A 24398-nucleotide genomic window follows, 5' to 3' on the forward strand; every position below is an offset into this window, starting at 1 on the left:
TATTGTCTGGTTTTCACCTTATACGTCTTGTATTTCTTGGAAAAACATTGTTCGGGAAAATACATCCCGTACGACTGGAGATAAACTACCTACTCTTCCAAAATTGAATTATTACCGATAACATGTAACACCAATTTGGGGCACAAAGTCAGCCTATAAGTATTTAGTGTGTTCAATGAATATATCTGCAAGCGCCAACTGGGGAAATGATTCTTGAGGGTGCGCGCCTGTAAAAAAAGCCAAAAATCCGTCCGCTGAGCTCATGAATACAAGTTATACCCTCAAAATATTCTATATTAGAGAGTTTTGAGAGCCATACAATTGGGGAATTGAAGAGATATGGTAATGAACCTGTGGCCCGGACTTCGAGCTTCAAATTCTGAGCATTTTGGATATTATTGGGTTCGAAAGTGGCGCTATTTTGCCATGTTGTGGAGGGATCGTTTTTCAAGATGGCAACTTTTCCGCTTTGGGAAAAATAGGGGTCATCTTCCTTGGGTGAGAATATCTCGAAAAGTCGATGGTCAACCCACCAAAAAATGAAAAGAAAATGAAAGATGACACATTGGTAATCCTTTTTCTGTGCAGTTTGAATACCTGTGAGATTTCTGAGTATTTTTAAAAGAATTTTGAAGTATGCGCATTTAGCACAAGTGTCTATGGGAATTTTTTTGCAGGGTTGCACCCTGGAATGAAATGTTTGTCACCGTGAGAGGGCGACAAATTACAATAAATATGGTCTTTGCGGACTGCTTCTCGGCAAGACGGTTATCGGCAATTATGTACCTCTCTAAGGGGTTTCCTGGCAAGGCACATGCAGGTTCTTAGATCTTTCTTGAAATAGATACTCCGAACCAGAGATCAGGGGGAAGGGGAGAAAAAAAACTACACAGAACGTTCTTTTCGATTTACTTTATTACTTTGTTCAAACTACTGCATTACTTTATACAGCAAGGAATTAAAATGGACCACATGGAAATATACAATGATGATCTCACATATACAATGATGATCTCACTGCCTAGTGCTCCTTTTGTCTATTTCATTCATTTAAACAATCGCGTGTATTTGATGTGATCTTTCTGAAGCTGGTGTTTCACATGCACAGCGGGGTAGCCACGATTATCACGTGATGGCTAATCGAACGCTCTCGTGTATGTTTTACTTACATGTGCAAGCTACTCGAACGTACTCCATATCAGCCGTAAGTATAGCTTTTCCCGGCCACTTTACGAATTTTTCTAACCATTTTCATTATCAGCCATTCAATTTGCGTTATTTTTACACGTGATCAAAATGAAGGTTTCTTTTTAATTTGGGGGCATTCATTTTCATTTTCAAGCACCCCAGATTTTGCTCCGAATGTTCGTTTTCGTTTCAAGGCATTCTATTTGGTTTTAGTGCATTCAATACTTACTTTGTAGCATTCTTAAATAAAGTCTTTTAAAAAGTTTGATAATTGACGCATTCAAAGTAGCGAACGTCGGTGCGCCTATAACGTATGACCATGCTTTCCGTTTCTTATTCGTTCATGGGCAATCACTTTCATCGTTTGGTCATTCAAGCTAATGAGATATTGGAATTGATATTTTTCCTATTTCCCTCCGAGGTTGATGTTTTCCCCGAAATCTTGGTAACTGTAAAAATGTATAAATTAACCAATTAACTGTTATGAGGTAAACAAGATATATGCAATGAAATGATTTTTTTTTTCACTGTTGATCTTTTCTACTTGATTAAACGTTGCAAGTATATTTACGTTGACGATTTCTTGACGTGCAGGACATCGGGGCATTATGTTTGGCAATGGTTTTACCATCGGGAACACGTCTCTTGGGAAATTTCTCAAATGTTTTCATAGGCCACTTCCATGAGACGATCACAGTTCCACTCCTTTAGGTTTATTCAAGCGTATGTCTGTCTGAACACCTATGTAAAGGGCCCATGCAAGGTAATTTTTCAAAGCAAACCTTGAAAATACATCTTTGTATCACATTTTAACCTTATTTTCAAGTTTTATTGTTCCATTTTTAAAGGCATTTTGGTGCCTTTTCCGTTTACACGGCTATTTCAGCACAAACAGTTGCTAGCATTTTGGATATTTTGCTGTCATGAATTTGTTTTCTTTGGTGATTCTTTTTTGCGATGGTACATGGTAGTAAGCCAATGAGCATCCCCTTTTCAAAAACGTTTTCAAATAGCACATTTTGGGTTCACAATTTGAACAGAAAACCCCTAAATCTGAACAGTGTCTTCCTGAAATGGCATAACAGCAACAGCAACAGTCCGGAAAAGCATGGACACTTTCAAATGTTTAAAGAATATTATTAAGTGCACTTTGCAATAAGATTAACCAAAAAAGTATATCAAATATATAGTTTTCATACAATTCAAGAATAGTAGAAAGTTGCACAAAATGTGTTCCTCGGGAAAGTTCATTGCAGGGACCCTTTAGTTAAGAAGGAGAGGCTTGCTTCTACGGATTGAAGCCGTCAGGTATGATTGATGGTGGCAGCGAGTAGGTGGGGAGTCCAACCTTCAAAACCGTCATTCTTTAGTGTCTCACCCCGTGCATTTGGGAGGGGACACCGTCTAAAGACCCCCCAAACTTGACTTTTCATTAAAATATCGCGCACAAGCACGGTTCCAGCGCGAAAAGGTAGTATTCGATTAGTATTTAATAACTAGTGTTAAATGACCAATAACTTAAGAATGAGAAATCCCGTGCGTTCCATGCTTAAGAATGGCCTAATTAGCGCTAAGTTTGACCGTTAATTAGAATATTGAGCACATGTGCGAAACCTTCACTTAAAGCTAATTAACGTGACTAAAATGTAAGATCCACAACTTAAGAATGGATACCTCCCAGCATTTGTGCTTAAGAACGAGTTAAAGTTCCATAATTAGCCGCCTGTTAATGGAATAAATTATGTAGGTGTTTAATTAGACATTAAAAATTTCACCCAGTGCAGATTGGCCCTCATTGAATTTAGAAAATCGTAGATTTTGGTTCTCAAAGGGCCTGCCCGGCATTACTGTTATTTTTTTTTGTCTAAGTTCCCGTGGCGCTTTGCATGGTAATCATTATTTTTGATAGGAAGGGGTGTGAGGCTGCTGAAAAAAGAAGACTTTTTGACTCAAGTTTTCAGAATTTGGTCATCAAAATGATGTGAACATTAAATGTAGAGGAAATGGCAAATTCCCATCTCCCCAGGTGCCCCCCACTGAGAATTCATAATTTGCTGCTTGCCAAGGAAGTGTCTTTCTAAAGAATTATTAAAAACAAAGAGGAATACAGATGACTACCCCCTTACGTCACACTTTTGTTAAAAAGTGTGGATTCGGATCTACGAATATCTCTTACACTGGTCACAAAGTGTGGATTCAGAGGAATCTTTAGTAAAGTGTGGATTCGTAATTACGAATCCACACTTTGAACACGTCGAACTATTGCTCTCCATAATGAGCATGAATAGGACCGTCTGCGTGAAAATTTGCTTTCAGAAAATTGCAACGCATCTTCACCGTCAGATTTTCCGCCGTCACTGCAAAATCTATTTTTTAGTCAGAATGAATCGTCGTCTGAACTATCCATTTTGACGTAAGGAGCCTATACACACAAAATGACTTGGTTTTACGGGTGTGGCAATACACATGCTGAACACGCCAGGAAAAAATGTTGCAACCTGACGCCACTTCCGCGCTGGTGTACAAAGTCTATGGAGAGTCATTTCAAGTATTTCCTAACAAAATTGGAAGCATTTCTTAGTCCCAGATTCATGTCTTATCGTCATTTCTGCAACGAATGGCCTTCATTGAGATGATATATAAAGAAAAAGTGGCGTCAGGTTGCAACATTCTTTCCTATACTTCTGTTGACGCAATCGCAGAATACGCTCGCAAGTGTGGATTCTTAATTTACGAATTCACGAGGCACGAACGAACCCACACTTTCTCGTGTATTCTCCTGAACTTAATGACCTACCTTAGCCGCACAGCTTTATAAAATGCGAATAAACTAATACGAAAAAAGGAGCGACCTGGAGCGCCAAAAGAGGTCCAGCCCATCTCCCTGCTTTTCAAATTTGCAGCACTTGTGGTGGCCTGGAAATTAAGGGGAAAAGATGTTGGTCCGCCCTCGGTGCCCCCTCGGTGCCTGCTGAAGGGCCTTAGTAAAGTGTGGATACTATGTGCTCTGTACAGTGGTGCAATCCGAGGAATTTGGCCTTTTTCCCCTGAATTTGGAGTAAGTCATGATCAGAAGTTGATTTTATCATTTGTTATTTTTTTTTTGGTTAGTTTTAAATTTCTTTGCGGTACTCGTCATCAAGGGGGGGGGGGGGGTCGTTTGAAACCCCAGAAACACCCCCAGCGTACGGCCTGATTATAAATTTAAAGGCCCTAACTCAGAAGGAGCCAGTAAGAAATTGTATCTCACAGTGTATTGTAGCAGTTCTGATTGATATTTATTTTATAGGCTTAATTAGTACAGTGACTGCAATAAATTTGCACCGTGTAAAAATGTTTAATTGTTTCGGGTTTTTTCCGGTTTATTTTGGGTTTTTCCAAAATGGCTTAACCGACCCTACCCGACCCAAAAATTGCAAACGCAAAACCGAAACCAACCTGACCCGACTGAAATGATGGACAAACCGACCCAAACCGAGGTCGTTTTCGGGTCGTTTTCGGGTCGGGTTAGCACAACCCTAATACGGACACGAAGTCTCTTTTTCAATTTTGGTACGTGTTTTCTAACTCTGATTGCCCATTTTATGCATATTCAATGCCTTTTCTCTCAACAACACAAACCTTGTGCTGATTTACGCCTCACCTACTACTGGAGACTTTCAGTTTGAAGCGATGGTTCCCTCTCATTTCTTCCAGTTTGCGCTGTACACGTGCGTACGAATACATGTATATTGATTATGGCAAGTGACCTTACCACAATGATGTGCGATTATGTGTTTCCCTCATTTTTTTTCTGAAAGAGATCAGCTGCTACGTACCAGCGCCAATGGACATGGTTTGTTTGTTTGGCTGTCTGTTGTTGTTGTTGTTGTTGTTGTTGTTGTTGTTGTTGTTGTTGTTGTTGTTGTTGTTGTTGTTGTTGTTGTTGTTGTTGTTGTTGTTGTTGTTGTTGTTGCTGCTGTTGTTTTTTGTTGCTGTTGTTGCTGTGGTTGCTGTGGCTGCTGTGGCTGCTGTGGCTGCTGTGGCTGCTGTGGCTGCTGTGGCTGCTGTGGCTGTTGTGGCTGTTGTGGCTGTTGTGGCTGTTGTGGTGTTGTGGTGTTGTTGTTGCTGCTGCTGCTGGTGCTGCTGCTGCTGCTGCTGCTGGTGCTGATGCTGCTGCTGCTGCTGCTGCTGCTGCTGCTGCTGCGCTGCTGCTGCTGTTGTTGGGTTCCGTTTGAAAATTTTTGTTGGAGTCTTCTTAATGTTTTGGTGTTTGTTTTGTAAACAATAATCTACAGAATTATATGCTAATATTGATCGTAAAGTTAAAAAGTGGCTATCTCAAGACAAACGCTTGGTGGCACCCTACCAATAAGTAGCTGGAATTGGGGATCACATCTCGCAACTTGGCCAAAAAAATGGTTTTGACAGGGGAGCTAGGGCACTCATGTTGGATGAGCTGCTATAATGAGCATCGACGGAATTCATTACAAACATGCCGACAGTTTCCCCCAGCACCACTTGCTACTACTGGAGACGTTCAGTGCGGGGGCGTTGGTTCCCTCTTTGAAACCTTCCAGTTTGCGCTGGACACGTGCGTACGAAATAAATATGATGATGGCAAGTGACCTTACCACAATGATGAGCATCGACGGAATCTATTACAAACTTGCCAACAGTTTCCCCAAGCACCACTTGTGATAGTTAAAAACGTTAATTAAACTGTAATAAAAACAATCGGGACGCTAGACAACCAAATGGAAATATAAAAATTGGATAAACACAATAATGACATTTGGCTCCACCGGTAATAATTTTTATTAAATACCATTAAAGATAATTTTAAAAAACCACTCCAGTCTCAAAATGTAATGAGAACGTAAGATATACTGGTAGTCAATTTTAAGAATTGTCAATCGTTAGCTGAAGTGCCTTTTTTTCTCGCACGGTTAAGAACATTTAGGAATATTGGTGAATTCACTGGGCCAGCAGAGTTCATAAAAGACGCTGTTCGTGATTTGTCACTCCGTACTGTGCGGACCGACCACCGTGTGTGCTGCTGTTCCCACCGCCGTCTGCAATCCCACAACCACTTCGCCATGACGCGCTGGATCCTGGCGCTGCTTCTGTGCGCCTGTTTGGCAGTCGCCCTTGCGGATGATGCCGAATTCAAAGGTAATTGCAACGTGTTTGCTACGGTTTAAATCCTCTATCGGAACGGCTGAAATGCCTGCATAATCGTTTAAGCATGTTATCGTTACTTTATTAATGTATAGAGCAAAGTAATTTCGGCGCGAGTTTTTGAAGAAGGAATGACAAGTACTAGACACAAAATTAATTGGTAAATCGCAGGAACAGATGAAATTTTTTGATATAGTACAAGCAAGTCCATATTTAAGACCATCTACAGATTTTTCCACACATGGTTAATGGGGCAAGGATGCAGAGCTTAATGCACATGTACAATCAAATATTCTTTGTGACTTGAGTGTGGTTCTGAACAGGTGGAAACGCGAGTTCGTACAGTCGTCAGCAGACTGGCCCTAAAATATAAACTGGCCCTTGGGATGGACACAAATGCTTGTAATGTTTCAGTGAACCTGTAGGCCCGAAAGATACAATTGCCTTCACAGTTTTAGATTTCCTTGTATATTAAGTCGATTCACTTTGCATTTCTGTGATGCAGGCTTTCATCTTGTTCGTCTTGGCCTAATTCAGTACCCTAGCCCTAGTGCATAGCCAAGGGCAATTTCAATTGCCCTTGTTTTAGAACATGTTTTCAGCTTGGCCCCATTGGGCTCGAACAGAAATATAAGCTGAACTGTAAAACTGTGTGTTTTACGGAAATTGGTTGACAATGTTCTTTTCAATGTTTTCAGATGGAGCCATTGTTATCGACGACGAGGTTTGCGAGAAACTGGCGGCTCAAGTGAAATCAGAAAAGTGAGTCCCAATTTTCAGTCCGTGGAGATGTTAAGCTTAACTACCAAGATTTAAAGTTTCTATACTTTGCTGGGAAAAAAATCATCCAAAGTAAAGGCCTATCCTTCTCTATGTTTCAATATAAGAAATTGCTGACTACTGTACTGTCAGCCGTCAAAATGGCAGCCGTCAATTTTGAATCATGTGACTTCCTTCGTGAATCTGATTAGTTAGCATAAATATGGCGTCCCGTGAAATCGGAGTGCTGCCCGCACACCTTGCCGGTGACTTCGGATCCGGTGAAATCGGATGCAAAAAAAACCCAAACATGTTTGATTTCATCAGGTCGCCATGTGCACGGTCAGATCAGTCTGAATTTTCAGCGCACGCCCCTGCACGATGGCCCGATGATCCGATGAACCGGTAAAATCGGAAAGGTGTGCGCCGGGCTTTACCACACCCTATCCGTGCCCTCAACTGCCCCATACTGCACTGGTTTACGGTACATCACTGTTACAACTACGGGAAATCTGAGCAATTAGAATGTGGTTAGTCGTTATTTTTGGAGCCCGAAAGTGACCGTATTAACTCCGGCATATATTTGCAGCCTCTGATTCCTGTAATCATGTAAATCCTGTAATACCGTAATTACATTGACCGTAAATGTTTCAGGAATTAACCCTGCTGGCAACCATGACTAGCCGCCATGTTAAAATGTAAAATTATAATCCAAAATAGAATCCTGGGCGTCAATTCTTATTTGGTAAAGATTGCTAAAGGGGAGAACGACTTGTGTTCCTTCTCTCATGTAAAAAAGGAAACTCTGATTCACTTATTTTTTACTTGTGAGATTTCTTTATTGTTCTGGACCCAAATTAGGGATGGGATTAAGAAGACTTTGAATATTAATGTGTTTGTAGATTGCGAGATGATTTTATTTGGCACAATTAACAAAAACTGGAGCGCCCTCAACTTAAGTCTTCTCATATGCCGTAACCATAATTACAAAATGAAGATGAATGGTAGCAAACCGTCTCTTTTAGTATTTAAGAATGAGCTAAAACGATACTCGGAAAAATTTATATTTACTAGAAATGGTGATCGTGCTAAACTTAATGCAAAATGGGACCCATTCTCTCTTTTATGTAATGATAAATATATCACTTGTTTATACTTATTGTAAAACGCAAAAGAAACGTTTCTTCTGAATAAATAAGTTTCCCCTGACGAAAAAAAAGTAAAAATGTTACGCAGCTCGGCTTCCGGAACCCTCGTGCAGCCGGCCCGCCTGCGATTTTGTTTCCTAAACAAAATCAGCATTACATGGTTGTTGAGCGCGCTCTACGACCCTTTAATGATACGTATGCAGGTATATAGGCTTAGGCCTAATATATTATCAGGAATTTCCAGGATTAGCCGAGCGGTTCGATAGCTCAGTTGGTGGAGTCGTGGTTTTGTACCGCGAGTGATCCCCGCGATGTGGGTTCGAAACACCATTTTACCCGATTTTGTTTCTTTTCTTATCTGAGACTTGTTAAAGGGAAATAAAGTTCGAATTTCATTACGTTCGAATTCTTTTTTTTTCTAATTTTATATTGTTTCACGGTTTAAGAGAATTACAGTCCAAAACGTCATAGCATTCACCATATGCGGATGTCCGTTTGGGGAAAAAAATCGCGGCCCTCCTATGGGCATTTTACACTGGGTTGGCCTTTCTCTTGCTATGATTTTTGGCAGAATGATACGCTCATGTTGTGTTATATTGGTATCCTTCTAGAAAAATTGGGGAAGAATCACTTGAGATGGGTAAAACGAATTTCATTTGCGACCTTTCACATCCGGCATTTTCGTTTCTATATTCTCCTAATTCGTTCACGCTTGTTTTCACATTGCGTACTTGCTCGAGAACGAGAATGTATAACTACGCGAAGATTTACCTACCTACAGCCGATGGGTTCTAGATTTAGTCGGGCTGGCTTGAGTACAGTCCAGTATCAGCGGTCACTTAACAAAATGTCACACGTAAATGCTAATGAGTCCTTTCAAAAAAGGTTTTCTGAGGTTTCAAAAAAAATTACCATCAAAGACATCTTTTTACCTAATGACCGTCACAAAATGATTTCATAAAATTTCATCTATGAACGAGTACACCGAGTCTAGTTACACTTGTCCGTATTCATTTTAGATATTAAGAAGTGGGAGGTCAGTTTTTGACACGCGGATATTTCTCTTTCATGCAAGTCAGGCGATTTATCAGTTTCCATGAATTGGTACGGTATTCTTACAAAGGTCTTTTTCTTGACGATTTTCTTGCAAAATCACTGTACTAAAAATAATCGCCAATTCTACGAAATGTTGTGCACGTTACTTTTTCTATTCAAGGGTTTCGTAGGCGCCATTAGGGGCTGAGTTTGAGGCTCTACTTCCAGTACAACTTCCTGGACGAGCAAGACCTCGAGCAATTAAAATTTGGACGTACATTTCAGACAGTTAATGAGCTGATGTTGGAAAAGTGAATGTGATACACCACTGATAATGTGACATGTAATGAGTAGAAAGCAATTTACAAACCAAATTAAGGTACCACCACCTTAACGACCCGTGTACATGTGCATCATGTGGTCGGACGTACGTTGAATTTTACGGAACTGCCCTTGTACGGGAATTTGATGGCACCCATGGGGTAACAGGATATTTTACAGTGTGGGTCAGCGCCATGGGCGTTGCAAGGAGGGGAGGGGAGGCAAGGGGGGGGGTCTTGGAAAAAAGAGGTGCGAAACCATATTGCTGTTAATTTGATGGGGGGTAGGGCAAACGCTCCCCTGCTCACGCTCGGAAATATGATAAATTGAGAATATAATGAAAAAGTAAAGGAATGTTTGGGGAAAATTTGCTTTGCCCCACTGAAAAAAAATCCTGGCGACGCCCATGGTCAGCACGGGAGGGGGAGGCAAAGGACCATTGATTGGCGCATTACATTGTATCCCTTTCATCTTACAGAAAAAGAACCCGAACTTTTAAGGATCTTAGACAAAAAGCCTTCTTCTTAAGCCCGGTTCATACTTCATGCGAATGCGAAGCGAATTTGACGTCATGAAACATTCGCTTCGAAATTCGCCCGAGTTGAAAAAAAATTCGCAATCGCTTTCGCCTTCGCGCAGAGTATGAACCGGGCTTTTTAGATTCTAAACTTCATATTGATTTACTCTTACAGGAGCATATTGGGTGTTGGCCCCAAACACTGGTACTGTAACCCGACACTTGAGAGGAAAAAAGAGCAGTACTGTACCTGTTCAGTCGTGCCGAGGGAAAGAGATGCCGACCGAGCAGGTAGGTCCGAGGCACTGTTTTATACAAATCTAAACAGCTCACTGGCCTAGCGCGCCGTATATACACACATTTGGAACTACAGGCTGGTTCCGAATCTCTTAATTCGAATATGGCACGGGAACCAGTTTTACCACCCTCATCCTACATTTATAATAAAATAATATAAAATAACAATTAAAGTACATGAACACAAGTCTTTCTAGTATCTCGACTGAATGAAGTAACTTGTACTATTTTTAAAAACAAATTAACTTAAGTAAAAAGGTAAAGATTGCGGTTAAGTAAGGTACTAGAGCGCTAACTCAAGTACAAAGTAATGCCTGATGGGCGCATCCATGTTTATACACAAACCTATGGAGAACTAGCAATTTTGTACGGCTTTTGTACGGCTATTTGCATATCTACGTTTGTATTCCATACCAGTGCGTTATCGAAGCCGATACGCCCAAAACCGAAACGCACGATCAGCAAATGAGCGTGTCATTTTGCTCTACGCAAACAGCGCAACACGTGCGCGTATTCGCTGCAGATGCTTTTTGCCGTGACTTTTTTTGAACTGTCATGACGCGCTTAAGTTGTTTGCGCAAGTTCTACTTGCGCGTTGCATTTAGGGTACACTTTCAAAATTCAATCCATCCGATTTCATTACGTTCTACAAACACGCGCATGAATTCAAAATGTCTGCGCCCAGGACGGCTTCAAAGCGTCTCCGCGCCCAAGAATGAGGAGTTAGCGCTCTAGTAATTTAATATAGCTCTATGGATCTCCCCAACTCTTCCTTTCATGCCTGTGAGGGGTTACTTGTGCACGAAGCCACTAGGCCTACTTGCCCATTCACAAGGATAACTTGCTTTTTCTTTCTCGTTTCAGAGTTTCTGGAGCCAGAGGAGGCTGGCGGGTTCCTGAATCGTTCCAAGCGAGATCTCAACCACGAGTGTTGTGACGAGGGTTGCGTCTGGGAGGAGGTCGAGGAGCATTGCCATTAGAGACATCGAGACAAGAGATTGGTTCTCATTTTGAATTAAATTAATCATTTACCTTTCAATTTCTTTCGAGCGGGCAACGTTTACTTCGCTGTTACAAATCTACTCAAATATTATTTGCAGAAATGAAGATTCCTGCTGTCCAGAGAATTGTGTTTACTGAGATGTAGCCAAGTTTTCCGCCATCTTTGCTTCATACTATTTCATTCACCGGGACAAACAAATTGTGTCAAAAACATAAGCAATCCTCTTCTATCGACTACTTGAAGAACTAAACATGCCTTCCTATGAATTTTTTGATTATTTGTGGTGATGGGCGATTAGCATATTTTATTTGTACAACTGTAAATACAACCGCAGCAAATGTTTATATTTGGAATGTAAATAAATACTTTTACACAGACCTGAATATACTGCGTTTGTGCGTGAGTTATTCTCAGTGTGTGATGTTTTATCCCAAAGACTGTACAAGAGTTCATGATTTAAGAATGCCGACTTAAACTGACATGCAAACCAACAGACAGATTATCTGAGAGATAACTGAATTTATTGACGGCAAATGGTTGAAGGTTCACTACGTGGTGTCGCATTCTCTACTGCAGTTCGTAAAACACGGACATTTTACGAGTTTGTAAAATCTTCTAAAAATCCCCATTGCAGGAGTAATAGTCAAATGTATGTCTGCCGCATTATCACTAGATGCTTGCTTGTGCGTACAAAGTACAAACTGAATATTTTTTATTAGAACAGGTTAAATTGTACTCGTTAATTAAAAACAAACAGATCTCCAGCAGGCCTTGAATTGCAAGTTAACAAGGGGCACTCCATGATCAGTTTGCAATTTCCCCTTTAAGCACAATTGTGGTAATTACTTTCTGGGTTTTATTTACAGACAGCAAACCTAATTAAGTACAGATGCAATTGATTATTTAAAGTATTTGCTGCACTGCTTCACCACAAAAAAAATATCATATACTTTTATGACAGAGAAACTAATTAAAACTCATTTGCCAGAAAAAGGAGCGGGTACCATAAAGTGCAAGCCTGCAGAAGAGTGAACTGTGCTAAACGCTGTTAAATTTCGTGGTTTATAGCACAGAAGATTTCATTGTCAAAGTTCTACGTGATCATGAGTCTTGGCGCTTACCCCGTTCATTAAATCAACCTGCCTGTGGCGGTTGCAGTTCGTATTTAATTCACAAAGTGTGCTTTACTCAGAGTGTTCAATCAGTAACTTGGTAATGTCCACTCTGTCTATGCACTTTGTTCATTGTAGCTGCTCCCTTGATTTATTCTGTTTATTCTGGTTCATGTATTCACAGAATCACAGGTTCACAGGTTCCCGGATCATAAATCACAGATCACGTAAAAACTGCAATAAAGCAAAACAAAACTAACTCTTAAAAGAATACAAACAACTAAAGTACAAGATATCTTATAATAAAGGAGAACTGATCTACAATGTGCAACAGAAATAGTAGCAATAAACCCTAGAAAATATAAGGTCAAAGGTCATCTGAACAGTAATAATCAACTCATACAAATAATGTCATGAAAATCTGGCCCTAAATTCACCTAATCGCACCCTTTGGCACAAAAACTGTAATCATATACAGTTCTCCAATAATCAAACTTTCTTCACCTCTGTCCTCGGGTCCTGGGGTGGAGGGATGATCAAAATATACTGGCAAGAGTATGAGTCAAGAATTTAGAACAAAGACAATGTGTCATCAGTAAGGACCATGTATCTGGTTGCAGACCAGTAAATCGGTCCGAAATTGCCTGCGCCGGACAAATCACGATTTGCATGCCCTCAAAATCTTCAGTATTTCAGCATGCTGTGGGCCATGAACTTGAGGGTTTGTAAAAAATATGGGTGAAAGCCGTACAAGGACTGTGAGCTTGTAGATCCGTTCCATTTGGATGAAATTGGGGCCCTTAAGCGCTCTATTTTGCAATGGAGTGTATAGGCATCGGGGTTTTTTTCAACATGGCGATGGGTTTCAGGACTATTTTCAGGGGTGATCATCTTCGGATGGAAATTTCTACTAAAAATTCATCAGTTAACCCCCAAAAATTGAAAAGAAAATAAAAGATGATGAAATAAGCTTTAATTTGATGTGTGTCTCGAACACCTTTGAGAGTTGTGAGTATTTTCCCCGAATTTCAGAAGTGTTAGCATTTACCATTGGGTCTATGGAAGTTTATTTACTGGTCTGCAACCATTAATAAATGGCTTCTTCCATCGTTCGTTTTTGATGAAATATGAGTCATCCATCCTTCCTCGTGCCTTGCAAATGGTTTGGGGGATTTTTTCGAAACCTCGCTTCTTTATAGGTAGCAGACCAGTAAATCGGTCCGAAATTGCCTGCGCCGGCCAAATCACGATTTGCATGCCCTCAAAATATTCAGTATTTCAGCATGCTGTGGGCCATGAACTTGAGAATTTGTAAAAAATATGGGTGGAAGCCGTGCAAAGGACTGTGAGCTTGTAGTTCCGTACAATTTGGATGAAATTGGGGCCCTTAAAGCGCTCTATTTTGCAATGGAGTGTAGGCATCGTTTTTCAACATGGCGATGGGCTTCAGGACTATTTTCAGGGGTGATCATCTTCGGATGGAAATTTCTCCTAAAACGTCATAAGTTAACCTCCCAAAAATTATTTTAAAAAGTAAAGATGATGAAATAAGCCTTAATTTGATGTGTGTCTCGAATACGTTGGAGAGTTGTGAGTATTTTTCCCGAATTTCTGAAGTGTGAGCATTTACCATTGGGGTCTATGGAAGTTTATTTACTGGTCTGCAACCTTTAATTTCAAAATGGCTTCTCCCATCGTTCGTTGTCAAACGTGTGCGCTTGCGCGTTATATTCCACGACAGTGGTTTTTGAGGGGGGGCGGGACCTGGGGGGGGCAGCGTTTCAAAAGGGATCACCAATGGCGGTTCCGCAACAAATGCGCCCAAAATCTGAATGGGGCCCCTTAGACCTTCGTCTGAATACAGCAATTTCGTGCGAACAAGGGGGGTGGGGTAATTTGGGGTTCGTAGAAGCAAAAACTCAATTAACTCCTGTTGGGGGCGCCCTACAGAAAGTAGCCGCAAACAGAGGGCTTGTTTTCAGGCCAAAAATCGCAATCCAAGATTTTTTCTGCCATTTTTTTAATGTAATATGAGTCATCCATCCTTCCTCGTGCCATACAAATGGTTTAGGGGAATTTTTCAAAACCTCGCTTCTTTATAGGTTGCAGACCAGTAAATCGGTCCGAAATTGCCTGCGCCGACCAAATCACGATTTGCATGCCCTCAAAATCTTCAGTTTTTCAGCATGCTGTGGGCCATGAACTTAAGGGTTTGTAAAAGATATGGGTGGAAGCCGGGCAAAGGACTGTGAGCTTGTAGTTCCGTTCAATTTGGATGAATTGGGGCCCTTAAAGCGCTCTATTTTGCAATGGAGTGTAGGCATCGTTTTTTCAACATGGCGATGGGCTTCAGGGCTATTTTCAGGGGTGATCATCTTCGGATGGAAATTTCTCCTAAAAGGTCATCAGTAGACTCCCTGAAATTGAAAAGAAAATGAAAGATGATGAAATAAGCTTTAATTTGATGTGTGTCTCGAACACCTTGGAGAGTTGTGAGTATTTTCCCCGAATTTCTGAAGTGTGAGCATTTACCATTGGGGTCTATGGAAGTTTATTTACTGGTCTGCAACCTTTAATTTCAAAATGGCTTCTCCCATCGTTCGTTGTCAAATGTGTGCGCTTACGCGTTATATTCCACGACAGTGGTTTTTCCTGGAGGGGGGGGGGGCGGGACGTGGGGGCAGCATTTCAAAAGGGGTCACCAATGGCGGTTCCGCAACAAATGCGCCCAAAATCTGAATGGGGCCCATAGACCGTCGTCTGATCACAGCAATTTCGAGCGAACAAGGGGGGGGGGGGTAATTTGGGGTTGGTAGGAGCAAAACTCAATTAACTCCCGTTGGGGGCGCCCTACAGCAAGGTAGCCGCAAACAGAGGGCTTGTTTTCAGGCCAGAAATCGCTGTCAGAGATTTTTTTTTCTTGCAATTTGTTGATGAAATATGAGTCATCCATCCTTCCTCGTGCCGTACAAATGGTTTTGGGGAATTTTTCAAAACCTCGCTTCTTTATAGGTTGCAGACCAGTAAATCGGTCCGAAATTGCCTGCGCCGGCCAAACCACAATTTGCATGCCCTCAAAATCGTCAGTATTTCAGCATGCTGTGGGCCATGAACTTGAGGGTTTGTACAAAATATGGGTGGAAGCCGGGCACAGGACTGTGAGCTTGTAGTTCCGTTCAATTTGGATGAAATTGGGGCCCTTAAAGCGCTCTAGTATCTTGCAATGGAGTGTAGGAATTGTTTTTCAACATGGCGATGGGCTTCAGGACTATTTTACAGGGGTGATCATCTTCGGATGGAAATTTCTCCTCAAAGTCATGAGTTAACCCCCAAAAAATTGAAAAGAAAATGAAAGATGATGAAATAAGGTTTAATTTGATGTGTGAACATTTACCATTGGGGTCTATGGGAGTTTATTTACTGGTCTGCAACCATCTATGGTAGAAATGAAGAGCGCCCTCAAGAGAAGTGAATAGCGCCACCAAGTGGCAAGCTCAGACTCACTCACCACCAGTTATACTGCCTATATTTTGATTTTCCTTCATGAACTTTTAGCGCTTCTCGTTAAGTCCGAACATTTTAGACAGAGCGACATCAGTTGTTCATAATGAAACTTATGCGAAGTTCACTTCAAAAATATTTACGTGCACATACCCTGAGGTTTTGAGAATTACATGCTAATTCCACCTCCTTCTCACCTGGGCTCGATATTATTTGCTCCGCCATTTTGTTTCCCGACATGCCTTGCGCGATCATAATGTACCTTTTCCCGGGTAAACTGAAATCGCTGTGTGGGAGATTTTGAATGCTTTCACACTTGTGTAACACGTTTCAGAGGCGTTTCATTTCCTATCCACATTCGTGTACATTTTTGAGGGTCAAGTCTCAAGTTGGATTCTATTTAAAACTCCGGTCACTTCAACGCCTGAATTAAAATTCTCTTGAAGACACCGGCCGTCACTGATAATTACCTGGCTACAGCTACAGCTGGCAATAACGCATGCGCTTATGGAAGCCGCGAGAATCCGCTCTCACAGACGCGCGTCTTAACGTAGCCAAGTCATTGGGACGCGGCCAAACATTTTTCTTATAACTTGTTTCCTCTCACATCAGAACCACCTGTAGTTGAGTATGTATGGGGGACCCCCCGTGCACCCCCCCCCCCCAACTTTCACCAATTTGTTTGGTGCCTTTTAGGGTCCTAAAACACATTTAGGATGTTAACAGTAAAACAAAATCCGATGCGAAGGACATATCCAAGATGGCGGCCAATATGGCCGCCAAAATTGGTAAAAACTGAAAAAAGACATGTACCAGCCAAATAATGTGATCAAAGCATAAATAAAATGGTGGGGTGGGGTCGGGTGGGGTGCGGTGGTGTGGGGTGGGGTGCGGTGCCGTGTGGTGCGGTGCGGTTGGGTTGGGTTGGGGTGCGGTGGGGTGCGGTGGGGTGCGGTGCGGTGCGGTGCGGTTGGGTTGGGTTGGGGTGCGGTGGGGTGCGGTGCGGTTCGTTGCGGTGCAGTGCGGTGTGGTGAAGTGTATCTACGTACCTTTAAAGGCACAGTCCATCGTTTGGACATACAAGGCATACTTGTTTTAAAGATAGTAATGGCACTAAACTCCCTGTGAGATTATTCTTTCTGGCAATCTGTCATTTGGAAGAAATCAATGTAAGAAGTGCTTTCCAGCGATGCGTCTTATTAGACGCATCATAGGAAATTTCCGTTAGTAGTTCGTTTTTTTATCCTGCGAAGCGCGCACAATCGTTGACATGATGCACGGTAACTATAATTCGTCGGTTCGGTGCGGAACATTAACATAGCGTAGCTGCAATTGGCTCAGTGAGAACGCGTTGTCCGCTGTAGTTCCCATGATCGTCCGCTTTGAACAGCGCCCCCCATTTTTGTACGTCTCAAGTCCTGTTAACTGTCACACAAAATTAATTTCCAATTGTAAAAAATGTCAATATCTGTAAATACTATAAGAACTTGAGTTCTTATAGTATTTACAGATATTTATATATTTTTATTTACAGTCACAAGTCCTTATTTACAAAAGTTTGTAAAAAACCTTGCTTGCTCATAGTGTTCAACCGACACTATAGTTTGACTATAAGTTTTGACCAATATACACTAACAACTATTAGAACTAATGAATGATTTATTAAAATTTAAAGTATATGTATATACTAATTTCCCTATTTTCTTAATTCACAATGTTTAGGCTGTGACTGTTTACAAGTGTCAGCAGCTGCGGCTGTGCAGCCTCCCTCGTGTGATTGTGGCATCACTGAGTCGGTGTTCTGGTCAGAAACTTGGCCGTAACGCTTTGCCCGTCAAGCCTCGTCCGTCCAGCAGCCCTTTGCTTTCTGGTTCTCACGGAGGAACCCTATTATTGAAAACAATAACGCATTCCTGACTAAATATCTAGCAATGAAATTGGCCATGCACTCCCAATAAAACAAACATACAGAGCACAGTGCAGGAAGCTAATCAAGTACTGTTTTCAGTATGACTTAGATGAATTGCATTACTCAACTTTAGGCAAACAACCAATGTCAAAATGAAATGAATTATTCACATCTCTACACAAAATTCAAGGGTCTTAAGCAAATAAATCCATTCGTGAACGATATACCAAAATCTTAAACTGTATCAGAATTGTACATTTATAAAACGTACAGGTCTGTGATGATCCTGGTTCTTGATAGCCGAAGCTCTCAATATCTCAGACGTGGCTCACTTCACTAAAATTATGTACAAAGAAGCTTTAAAATAATTAAAAATAAAGGTACGCGAACTTTACAAAGTGCTTTGTGTTTTTTTCCTTTCAGATAGATCATTTGTATAAGTAAATTTTATTTCATGTATTTCACTTGAGCACATGTAGCCAGGGTACGCCTACATTTAGCATTGTTCCTCTTACGCAAAGATACTCTCCCGCGAAAATACTTTGGGCAGTTTAGCTATGTGGGTAAGAGTATAGACAACACGGCATAATGTATAACATATACTACTAATTGGTTTCTAACTTTAAACATTGAATAACACAAAGAGAGAAATGGTCCTATTTTCCATGCCGATCCATTTCCTCGATCACCCACCAACAAATACTGCCAACGATCACCAGGTTGCAAGAAGGGGTGTTTCGTTTTAAATCGCCGAGTTTCAAAATCTACGAAAATCTCGCATCTAAAAAAAAGGAAATGGTACAACATTAATAAATGCTTATTTTGAATGCTTGTTGTTCGGCTGTTTCGAAATTATTTTTCTCATAGTTCCATGGTGAATGTAGTTTGGGGGAATACATTCAATATTTTGTTGCACATAATAAGCTTTTGAAATAGATAAAATGTGAGTAAAATATCATTAGCAATTACAATTCATTCGACAAGTCAGGTTGCAAGAAAAAGCGGAAAATGGGATAAGATTGGATAACTAACGATTGACTTCCAGAGTCCTGGGATGACTTGATAAAAGGTCTTTACCATTATTACTTCGGCTTCCGTTCCATTTACAAGGTACACCGCACGAGACGTGGATCCTCTATGGACATTTGGTACATTCCGAGCCTGTTTTGATAAACCAAGTTTGTTTTTAGTAAATATCGAACAATTGTACAACACAATACGTGGAAACAAGCTGAGGCAGTCAGTCATGTTCAGTATGTCATATGATGACACATTCAAGTTCACTTTTTTGATCGAGATGATCTCTGCATTGAACGATGATCTTATCACAGAATGGACTTCAGTTTCTATCTCTGTTCTGAAAGCGAAGGTAAATAATTAATCTAATACTGCAGGCAACTGTCGGTGCAATCTCACAGGCAGACAACTGTCATTATTATATACTTTAAGGTGGGAGTATTTGTAGTGTTGAAGACAATGTAAGTCATATACATTTCATGCTATGGTCTCACCGATCCAGTTAAGTATTTCAGGTTGTAGAAGTAGTCCATGTTATTGGCTGAGAGCGGTCTCATATAGTGATGGTCAGCATACATCTCCTTAATACGGCGATTCCTCACAGCCACAGCAAAACAACAACACAATGCGACGACAACGAAGGCAATGATGAGCAAACAGCCCAGAGGAATCAAAAAAATGGCCACAGATAAAACACCTGAATACAGAGAGAAAATAAAGTAGCAAAAACAAAACTCAAACAAGTACTTCGTCATTGATTCCTGCTTTATGTCGATAAAAGTTGGCCGCCATCTTGTTTATGTGTAGCTAGCCGTACTACGCATGCGTGAAGTGTAAAGAGCCATACTACGCATGCGCGAAGTCTACGGCGCCATCCAAACAAGATGGCGGCCTACTTTTATCGACAAATTCGTCGTACATTTCGCGTTCAAAAAACCAAGTTTTAAAATAATTTTAACTTTAATTGATATGCAGAAGATGTTCATTATTGCTTTTCCTACCATATAAAGCTGTTTTTATTGTTCAAAGGCCTATACAAAATTTGTTGACGCGCACTTAACGACTACTAAAACTTGTTGACGCTTGTTGACGCTTGTTGACGCTTGTTGACGCGCTTTAGTAGGACCCAAGCTGAAGGCATGCTTGCCCCACATTTTCTCAGCACTACTAGCTTCGTTTGATGGTCGTTTGATGCATTGATTATGCTACAATTTTCTCTTTCAATGGTAAGTCCGGTTTGTGCTATGACACATTATAGATTATAGTTAGTAGTAATTCTTTCCAACACCTCTGGCAAAGGATTATAAGTATTATAAGTCACTGCTGGCAATGACAATTGTTGTTTGTGAAAAGTGTGACCCAATCGCGTGGGCCTCGGACATGGCGATCGTCAGATCGTGTAGTATTTAGTAGAAGGGCCCGGTTCCTATAGGGAACAAAATCCACTTTAAAAAAGCCCGACCAAAATAGTTGGAGACATTCTCAATAAACAGGTATGTCATAGATAGAGGGCCGGGTTTTGATTTTTTTTTTTTTAGAGAAATTTGGGGGGGGGGGGGAAATTACGATGACAGCACAGCGAAAACACGCAACCCGAAAATAAAGATGGCGATTTCTGCGCGATGTGCTGTGAGCACGAATGTCGGACACTTCGCCCCATTTCCACGTCGCCCCATGTCACTTCGCCCCTAACCACTTCACCCCATCCCCACTTCGCCCCATCCCCACATCGCCCCATCCCCACTTCGCCCCATCCCCACTTCGCCCCATCCCCACTTCGCCCCATCCCCACTTCGCCCAAGCCGTTACATGTAAAAAAAAAATCTCATCTATTTTTTTGGCTTAAAAAAAAACTATTTCAATAGATTCACTAATTGCTAACCAACGGAAAGAATTAGCCCATCACCAAATGAACAATTCATAACCAACCTCTCAAGCTAGGCTCTCCCCTACCGAGAAAAAAAGCTTGAAGTAAAAGATCCAACTTTGTTCCCAACCCGGCTATACCAACCCGTCTCCCACTTATCTGAGAACGACAATACCTTTGACATCCTAATTTCACTCTTGGAGGAACCAATCTCATCAATGAAGTTGTAAGTCTCACATATCAGACACATTTTGACGGAACATTTTCCTCAAGGCAGTGAGTTCCTTTGAACTCACTGACCCATACCTACGGGATTCTTTTGAATCCAGCGGCTGATGATTTTATTTAAGCCATCATTTCTCTCATCTGTGTCTCGAGCACCTCATCAGAGAGTTTGTATTTTTCCTGAGTTTCTAGAATTGGGAGCATTTATTATCTGGGGTCTTTGGCAGTTTATTTGGTCTGCACCCCTAGCCTTCCCTTTTTTATACTACATGGGGCGAAGTGGGGATGGGGCGAAGTGGGGATGGGGCGAAGCGGGGATGGGGCGAAGCGGGGATGGGGCGAAGCGGAGATGGGGCGATGTGGGGATGGGGCGAAGTGGTTAGGGGCGAAGTGACATGGGGCGACGTGGAAATGGGGCGAAGCGTCCGACACCCGTGAGCACGCACGGGGCGCAGAATCGTAAGGCACAAACCGCGCAGGAACAATTTATTTGTAGCTATTGTTAGCCGATGTATTTTTTTACAAGTTTTCTTTGTTACTCCTTTACACAGGACTCCCGATGACACCCACATCACATGACCAGCTCCAACCATGCTCCAAGCATGCTCCAGTGCATGCTTCAACCAGTTCCCAAAGCAAGAATCTCGACTCAAGACGAAGACGTGACGTGCTTTTTCTCTTTACCCATTCAAAACACATTTTTCTTCTAGCCATAATTTTATTATTTAGAAGTCATGAAAATGAAATAGTGCAAAAATAATCACTCTTTTCTGCTGTTTTATGTCCATCCTTTTTTAAAGTTATATCCTTGGCTTAGTTGTATCCAAGAATAATTATGGAATGATTACCCGTCTCGCTTGAAAGTCTTTCATGGCATGTTTTTGCCTATGCTAAACAAGCCTGGACCGACGTCCCTTACGAAAATCGCTCCGAAAATTTGCTACAATTATATCCCCTGAGTTTTGTCAAAGTACTACCCTGTATTGAATGCAAATACATTATTACTAAAAAATCTGTGTGTGCATTGTACCTGATTTCATTTTCACAGTTTTGTAATAAATACATTTAACATGTGGTGCTTGACATAATTATGAAGTGCTCCAATATGTCCTTTCTTATAGTTTTACTCTCTTCTGCAAATAAACGTGTTACAATACTTTGCTCTACAACCCCATCACCATAATAAAAACACGAACTGTTATAATGACATTAACTACTACTTAATACATAAAAAACACCCCCTTCACCATAACGAATATAAATTGTTGCCCACTTCCCCGGAAATATAAGTGACCATTCACAGGTGTAACATAAGTAGGCATGGGCGTCGCAAGGGGGGGGGGGGGGCAAGGGGGGCACTTGCCCCCCCCCCCCCCGAAAGCACAAAAAAAAAAAAAAAAAGAAGGGGAAAAAATGAGTTCAATTTTAAATTTAATGAGTTGGGGGGCTAAATGTCCCTGCCCTTCTCTAAAACTGATAAATGGAGAATGTGTTGAGAAAAACAGGCATTTTTTTGGCAAAAATATGTTTTGCCCCCTCTAGAAAACAAATCCTGGCGACGCCCATGTAAATAGGCCACACAATATCCAACCCCCATCCCCACTGGCTTCCCCCTCCTCTCCTCTGTAGTGAGAACTATGAATACGACGTTGTAAAGGTCAAGATCAAACCGCGTTTCATCTAAACTACCTAATTGTACAGTTGGTGTATACGTCCTTTATGGTTTGGCACCTTGAAAAATCAATGTTCAATTTGACTGGACAATATTCCAGCACAACATTAGTTATGAGCTTTATATACATGTAATGAGACATTGCATGAGACAATCGGTCGGCAATAAATACTTAATTTCATTCAACTGTTGACAGCAAGACCTTCCTAATCGGTGCGCAATTTAAAACAACATTTAAACGGTATGAATCCCAGCACAAACATAAACCTCCACAATATCAGCGATTTCAATATCACCATCTCCCCTCTATAACAAAAACCATTTCTCCCCGTCCCTGGAAATATTTCTCCCCATCCCCGGAAATATTTGTGACATGGTTGACGGGTTGTACGGAAATTGGGCGTTCCCACTAGCACCTTTCACCCTAACTAGCCCCTCCCCTATATTGACAATATGTCCTGGACCCTCGCACAATCTCCACAGGAAATGTTATGTGCGCGCACATTGCTAAACGCAAATACAACTTAGGTGAGACTGATGGCGAGCCCAAATAGGCTCGCCTGCAGCAGAGCGTCTGATTCTTTATTTGACTTAACAGTTGTTTGGAGTTATTGGAGTTATTATCGAGATTTCACTGTATACAGTAATTATTACGAAACAGTCAACTCCACCCATCTAGCGGGTGCCGCGCGAAGCGCGGCATCCCGCTAGTAAGATATTACGACAGTACAACCCCGAAGAACTCAGCACACAAATAAAGTTGACGAAAATGTACACCACTGCGCAATTTTGTGCATGCGCGTTGAAGCGATATTTCCCTTTTCGGAGAAGCTAGCACGCCGGAGAAGTGAGACTGTGACACCGGATGATTGTAGCAGCTAGCTGCATGTTGTGAACACGTGCTTCAACAATGCGCGGCAAATACTAGCGCCGCGTCGCGTCGTGGACTGAGATCAGGAGCCTGGCAGCTGCCTTGAGTGTAAAACAGTTCTCGTTTCATTTATTTAGGGTGAGTTAAAAAAAAAAAGAGCTGAACCCAAACCTCCAAAAATATATTTCATATTTAAAAAAAAAAAATATGTGTAGCACCAAAATCAGTATAAATGACTGGAAAACCTAGCTATTCCAGAATTTTTTTTTTTAGATAAAAATATACTGAAATTGCTCAGTCCGTTCATTTCTCCATGGTTCAAATAATATCACCATTTAAAACGCAATGACCCTAAATACCGCTTTCGTCAAAAAAAGAGCAATTTATTGTGCATCATTCTGACTGCTTGGAACAACGAAGAAATTGACACAGAATACATGTATTGCTAGGCTATCGTTTGCATACAAGCCAGCGCTTTCATCTGGCGCATGGCTTCCATGCGTCGGCGCGGCCGTTGGCACGGATCTGCATAATTCATGTTCTAGCGACGTCATACGACCTGCTCATCAACTTGGTGACGTAGGCATAAATTATGATAAGTGTACCTTCCTCCCAGTGTGATACTGACGCTACCAAGTACCTCGGGGAATGCGAATTGAACGACAACTGCTTTAAAATAATAGTGTCGACTTAAAAATAACAAGTTCGTCTATTTCAGTAGTTGGTATCCGACAGAGGCTGACCTTGAGATTCGTCGCATCTTGTACCTGTATAGCCGGTAGCGCAACTGTAAAAA

At 41.3% G+C, this 24398-nt stretch overlaps 1 protein-coding gene across 1 annotated transcript; it reads left to right on the top strand.

The window, feature by feature from the left end:
* Positions 1–6157: 6157 nt before the first annotated feature.
* LOC119726089 lies at positions 6158–11811 on the top strand. The gene is made up of 4 exons (XM_038197705.1): positions 6158–6342; positions 7047–7110; positions 10304–10419; positions 11290–11811. Exons 1-4 carry the CDS (start codon positions 6267–6269, stop codon positions 11403–11405), a joined length of 372 nt encoding a protein of 123 aa, XP_038053633.1. The 5' UTR covers positions 6158–6266; the 3' UTR covers positions 11406–11811.
* The last annotated feature ends 12587 nt before the right edge of the window (positions 11812–24398 follow it).

The sequence above is a fragment of the Patiria miniata genome, unplaced genomic scaffold (genome assembly GCF_015706575.1).
Source record: "Patiria miniata isolate m_02_andy unplaced genomic scaffold, ASM1570657v1 HiC_scaffold_19, whole genome shotgun sequence".
In the NCBI taxonomy this organism is placed as follows: domain Eukaryota; kingdom Metazoa; phylum Echinodermata; class Asteroidea; order Valvatida; family Asterinidae; genus Patiria; species Patiria miniata.

Coding starts and splice junctions, on each gene's coding strand:
- LOC119726089 (XM_038197705.1), top strand. CDS start 6,267: ATGACGCGCTGGATCCTGGCGCTGCTTCTGTGCGCCTGTTTGGCAGTC. Junction 7,111..10,303: donor GCTCAAGTGAAATCAGAAAA/GTGAGTCCCAAT, acceptor TTACTCTTACAG/GAGCATATTGGGTGTTGGCC. Junction 10,420..11,289: donor AAGAGATGCCGACCGAGCAG/GTAGGTCCGAGG, acceptor TTCTCGTTTCAG/AGTTTCTGGAGCCAGAGGAG.